Source organism: Natator depressus, chromosome 8, assembly GCF_965152275.1.
Source record: "Natator depressus isolate rNatDep1 chromosome 8, rNatDep2.hap1, whole genome shotgun sequence".
In the NCBI taxonomy this organism is placed as follows: Eukaryota; Metazoa; Chordata; order Testudines; family Cheloniidae; genus Natator; species Natator depressus.
In genome coordinates this window covers 97,289,331-97,295,146 of record NC_134241.1, presented here as the reverse complement: position 1 = coordinate 97,295,146, position 5,816 = coordinate 97,289,331, and the positions used below count along the sequence as shown (strand labels likewise).

Sequence of the window (5,816 nt, the reverse complement as noted above, 5' to 3'; positions counted from 1 at the left end):
ACACGAGACTTTTAAAAGTTTCCCTTGTGATATTGATTTGGCTGCTCTCAGGTTGGAGCAGGGTCAACAGTATTTATCTAGGTGTAATCTGTAATATTTACTCCCCAAAAGAACAATCTTAAAATTGTAGCCAACCTGATCAATTGTGAAAGGCAACGAAGGATCGCACGTTACTCGCTCTGGTTCTTTGATTTTACCCCTGGGCTTCTTTCAGTAACCATGAAGACACACATTTCGTCTCATACACACCAATATATTAACTGGTTTAGAGGAACAGCACTGTCAGTTTCAAGCCAATGTTTACACAGTTATATTTGAAGTGAGAAAGTAAACAGTCCAGCTGTGCCACAGAACAGTTTGGTGGGATTAGGTTTCCATACCAACCAACTTTAGGAGCTTTTACAGTCTTAATTCAACCATGCACTGAACTTGTTCTTTGTGAGTAATAGTTTTCCTGGGCCAAACGCTCCCCGGACAGATAAGAAAATTCCCTCCGCCCTCCCCAATCACTTCTTTTTTTTTTTTTTTTTTTTTTTTTTTTTGGAGGCTGGGGGCATTGTCCGAAGCTATTGCTGCGCTCGTTCTTATATTCAGTGAAAGAAGAAAAATCGCAGATTTTCTCTATTGTCCTTGAAGAATAATCGGACGCTCTGTTGCCAATGCGATTGATAAATAGTGCCGTTCGTGTACCCTTCCTCCTGAAATTAATGGGCGTTTTAGGACATCAGGATCGGCCCTGATGTGAAATTAATTAGAGGGCTGCTTTTTTAAACTCCACACGCTGATTTCGTTCTGCCCGATTTGATTCCGGAACAGAGTTTTGCTATTTAAACAACCTGTCTTTAATAATATTTATTATTATTTGCCGTTTCTTATCTTGATCATATAGAAGCAATCGAAATCTGCACTGCAATCATCAAATGAAAAGAAATGGTTCCCCTTTCATCGCTGCAGTCGCAGAATGATCCAGCAACAACGAACACAATTATTTTAACAATACTCTTTGCCTTTCCCTGGGATAATGTCAGATTGTCTAGATACGGGGAAGAAAACAGCAAGCTCCAAACTGGAAAATCCCCTAAAAATGCACTTGAGAAATTTTTTCCTAAACAAATAAAAAATGAAGAATTAGAAATACAATGATTTGACATTTTGATGGACAAGTAAATCTCTGTATGCTACGGGTTGTTGTTTTTGTGTGTGTGTGTTTTTAAATGTATAGATGCTCATCAGATTGTCTGCTTCAACCATGACATAAAATTTAACAAACATGTTCAGAAAGTTCCTAAATTATTTGCATTAATCTGCCTTAAATATTGACTTTACTTGTTTGCCAAAACATTGTTCCATAAAATATCATTAGCCATTTGTAAGACTGATTTTTAATAGAAAATAACATTTATTTCTAGTATTTCTATGAAATGGAAACACAGAAAGTAATGGTTAGAAACGGCAAGAAGTTTGCTACATTGGAACCAGAAAGAAATTTTCTTGCGGATCACAAATGAAGAGGCTCATTAAACCGTTATACAGCATTGGCGGCTGGGTCCTACGGACAGTTACAAATATATCTACTTTACAATGTTATATACAGATTATAACATTTCTTGGAAGGGGTGGGCGGGAAGGCTTTTCAATTTTACAATATATTTAATCTATATACCTGGTAAGTATTACAATGAGAGCTGTCTAACCTTTAGCTCTAATACCAAGTTCACCTACAAGTTACATTAATAACTTAGATTTCCATTTTATAACATTATACACTTGCTAGAATACATATATATATATATTATATATATATACCTCACAATTCACCAAGGATATCCATGCTTATGGCCATAAGCAACAAAGAGCGTGACAAACATCTCAACAATGAAAGTGCACCTTTATAACCTGTTTTTTTTAATACACCTATTATTTGCCAGCTTTGCCCCACACTCTGCTCCGTGCAGCAGGGGGTCTGCGCCCTGCCCTACAATGGAATGGGCTGCAAGGCGAAAGGGAGCGAATCAATCGGTGTCCACATAGTCCCCTCTCTTTCTCTCGCTCTATATTTATATCTTCAGAGAGTCCCTTAGGGTGCAAGGCGTGAGCTGTGATTTGGCAGCTGTCAAGAGACGCAAGGAGGGAGCGTGTCCTTGGCGTCAGCGCGGTGCCCGCGGCCGGCCGGGCGCTGCCCCCGCAGCAGGGGGCTCAGTCTATTGCTTCTCGGGGGTGTTGTTGACCATGGGCCCGTAGAGGCCGCTGGAGTAGACCTGCTCCTTGTGCACGCCGGAGCGGTCCCGCATGAGGTCGCTGAAGGCGTAGTCCATGGGCGGCCGGAAGCCCAGCGTGGGCATGAGGCCGGCGGTGGAGTAGGGGGCCATGAAGGCCAGTCCCCGGCTGTGCGCCGAGTAGGCCAGGCGCAGGGGGTTGAGGCCCAGGTGGGTGCCCAGCGGGTAGGCGCTGGCCTCGGCGCCGAAGTGGCTGGCGTTGGGCTGCAGGGGCGAGAAGGCGGAGCGGCTGCCCAGCGTGCCGATGGCCGGGCTCATGGCGCCGGCGATCAAGGGCCGGTGGTGGGCGGCCGCGGCGGCCGGGCTGGGCTGCAGGGCGCCGTCCCGGGCCCAGCTCTCCTCGGGCCCCTTGTCCGGGCCGCGGTTGTTGAGGATCTGCTCGATGGCCTGCACCACGTCCCCGCCGCAGCCCTGCAGCACCAGCTCCAGCACGCTGCGCCGGTGCGCCGGGAAGACCCGCGTCAGGATGTCGATGGGAGTCCGCTGGCGGCCGCCGGCCGAGGGCGACGGGTCCTGCTCGTCCTTCTCGGCCTCCGAGCCCGAGTCGGAGCCCAGCGGGCTGATGGAGCCCGGGCTCTCCTCGCCCTCCTTCGGCCCCTTGGAGACGGGCGAGCTCAGGAGGGACTCGCCGTCCCCGTTCTCCGAGCCCGAGCCGTGGCGAGCTTCTGGGGAGGAGGTGCCCGGCACCGACTCCCCATCTGGAGACAGGGGCTTCCCGCCCGCCTGCTGCGGGGTCACAGCCCGGCTGGGCAGCAGCGTCTTGGGGAACAGCTCGAACTTCTGCAGCTTGGAGTCTGCAAGGGAAAGCAAGGAGCCCAGTGAGTGCAGCGGCCGGAGCCCGGCCCGGCGCCGCCTGCCCCGCAGCCCCGCAGAGCAGCGGGCCGCGGGGAGCCTCTTGGGCCTAGGGAGAAAAGGCCTGGAACAAACGCAGATACAGCTCTGGCCATAGAGACAAGAGGGCCCCAGCAGCTCCAGGTTGGGTCCCCAGGCCCCTTCCCACCCATCCTCAGCCCCTTGGATTTCTGCCACCGGAGATACTTGGAGGCACTTAGTATTTATTCATTCGTTGACACAGTTTTGTGTCTCAGGACACAGAGAGTGGGGACCCAGTTCCTGCCCTGCGGGGCTGCGGCCTGGACTCTGGCTTGGATTCAGTCCCTCCCCAGAGGACAACTTTCCTTCCAGCCCCCAAGCCTGAAGCAAGGAGATGCCCTCGCTGGGCATCACTCAATCACTCAATCACCTAGTGTGGGTTTTCCATCAGCTGCCCCTCCCCCATCCGTATAAATCAGAGAGGTTGACATGATTAGGCCAGGAAGGATGGATGGATAAATAGGTGTATGGGATGGATGGATGGATGGATGGATATGTATAGGGATAGATGGATAGAGGGTGTGTGGAGGGATAGATAGACAGATGGGGCCTGTGAGGAGGGGTAGATTGATATAGGGATGATTGGATGGATAGATGTGTATGGAGAGGTAGGGATAAAAGGGGTGTATGGGGATCTGCAGACTGGGTGTATGGAGAGGGAGCGGTAGATAGTACAGTATAGGGAGGGCTAGTCAGATGGGATGAATGTAGATGGATAGATAGTTGGGGTATATAATTGGATGGGGTGGATGGAAATAGATTCGATGGTATTTATGGGGATGGATGATGAATACATAGAGGGGGTGTATGGGGATAGACAGATGGGATGTATGTAGATAGATAGACAGATACATGGTGTTTATGGGGATGGATGATGGATAGATGGGGGGGGGGTATGGGGATAGCCAGATAGATGGGGTGTACGGGGATGGACGGTGTGTAAGGGGGTAGATAGCTAGATAGTCCCTGTAGCAGCCTGTCCTGGAGGGGGTCGCTCCCTTACCCGAGCCCCCAGCGCCTCCCTCGCCGCTGGCCCCGCTGCAGACGGAGCCGAAGACCTCGTAGGCTGGCCGGGGCGGGATGATGCCGTTGGCCGCGGCCAGGGCCAGGCCCTCGGCGGTGCCGTAGAGCAGCTGGAGCTCGCGGGCCTCGTTCTCCTCCTGCGCCTGCTGGCGGCGCAGCGCCACCTGCGCGGCCATGACGCGCTGGCGCTCGGCGATCAGGGTGCACTTGGCGCACATGCAGTCCTTCCAGCGGCAGTAGCGCTTGTGGCCCTTCAGCGCCGACACCACCCCGTGGTTGCGGCACCGGGCGCACTTGGGCGTGCGCGGGTACTTCTCGGCCGCCCGCAGCAGCAGCGGGGGGCCCCGCAGGAGGCTGCCGGCCACGCTCACCGGCAAGCTTGCGGCCGCCGCCGCCGCCGCGGCCGCCACCGAGCTGGGGGGCACCGAGCTGGGGGGCGCCGAGGGGACGCTGGGCATTTCCGATCTCAGCTCCATCCTGGCCACGGGAAGAACCCAGAAACAAGCACTGCCCCAAAGCAGTGGCCCCTCCGAGGGAATCCCTTCAATACCCACCAAGACCTGGGCGCTACAAACACCCGGATCTCTCCAGTAAACCCCCAGGGGCGGGCACTATAAACACCGGGATCCTCGTAATGCCTGCCTAGACGCCGGCACGATAAACACCCGGATCTCTAGCAAAAGCGGGTATCTGTTAAGTCGCCCTCGCGCCCCAGCCCTGGCAGGGGGTGAAATGCCGCTCAAACGAACTCCCCTCCTCGCCCCCCGCCTTTCTCTCGTCCAGTCCCTCAAGAGCAAACTGCAGTCCTTGGAGAAACCGGCTTCTCGCTGCGGAGAGAGTTAAAACCCCTGGGCTCCGTTATTGTCCATGCATCTCTGGCAGGGCGCTGCCAAGCCCATGTCAGAGCGCGCAGGACGCCAGGCTAGAGAGAGTTCCCTTGCTCACACCGGTCCGATTTCCTGCCGCCAGGTCAAACCCGAGTCCCTTTAATTTTAGTTTATTTTTTAAAAAAAAGTTTTACCAATCACGTTTCCCCCTGCAGTGATCCACTGACACCTTTAAAAACAGCAACCACCATTACCAGCCACCGGGACCTGAGTCAGGCAGACCAATGCCTCCTGCCCCCCTGCCAACAACGCCAACGGGGTCAAGGATCGAAGAGAAACCAACCCTGTCACGAACTGAAAAGTCCTCTGCAAAAAAACAAAACAAAACAAAAAACCCAACAACCACCACCCAAGTTAGCTCTGCCCCTTGAACGTGATATTCCCCGGCGACCGCGCAGGATAACTGCACCACTCACCCAGCAGAGCCGCCTAAATCAAATACACAGCAGAAAACACAACCCGCCAACCCCCGAGCCCTAGCGCTCCCAGGACTCGGGCAGCTGCAACTTCAAACTTCCCCTGGCACGCAGCGAAAGAGCCTCACCCTCCCTCTCTAATCATCTCCCCTCCTGCCCCCCGGGGAAAGCCAGCCGCCCAGAACTCCAGCGCCCAGCCCCACTCCGGTCCCCCCGCACTCAGCTCAAGTTCGCATGTGTGACACTTGCAGGGCGAGAGTTGCCAGGAGATAGGGATCTTCGCCGAGGCGCCCGCGATCACTTGCTCTATTGTTGCTCCTTACGTTGCCATTAGACAACAT

The 5,816-nt window shown here is 53.6% G+C and overlaps 1 protein-coding gene across 1 annotated transcript; it reads right to left on the bottom strand.

Annotated features, from left to right (window-relative positions):
* Positions 1 to 1,525: 1,525 nt before the first annotated feature.
* DMRTA2 (DMRT like family A2) lies at positions 1,526 to 5,598 on the bottom strand. The gene is made up of 2 exons (XM_074962316.1): positions 4,153 to 5,598; positions 1,526 to 3,070 (listed from the first exon to the last, which is right to left on the bottom strand). Exons 1-2 carry the CDS (start codon positions 4,646 to 4,648, stop codon positions 2,202 to 2,204), a joined length of 1,365 nt encoding a protein of 454 aa, XP_074818417.1. The 5' UTR covers positions 4,649 to 5,598; the 3' UTR covers positions 1,526 to 2,201.
* Between the last annotated feature and the right edge of the window lie 218 nt (positions 5,599 to 5,816).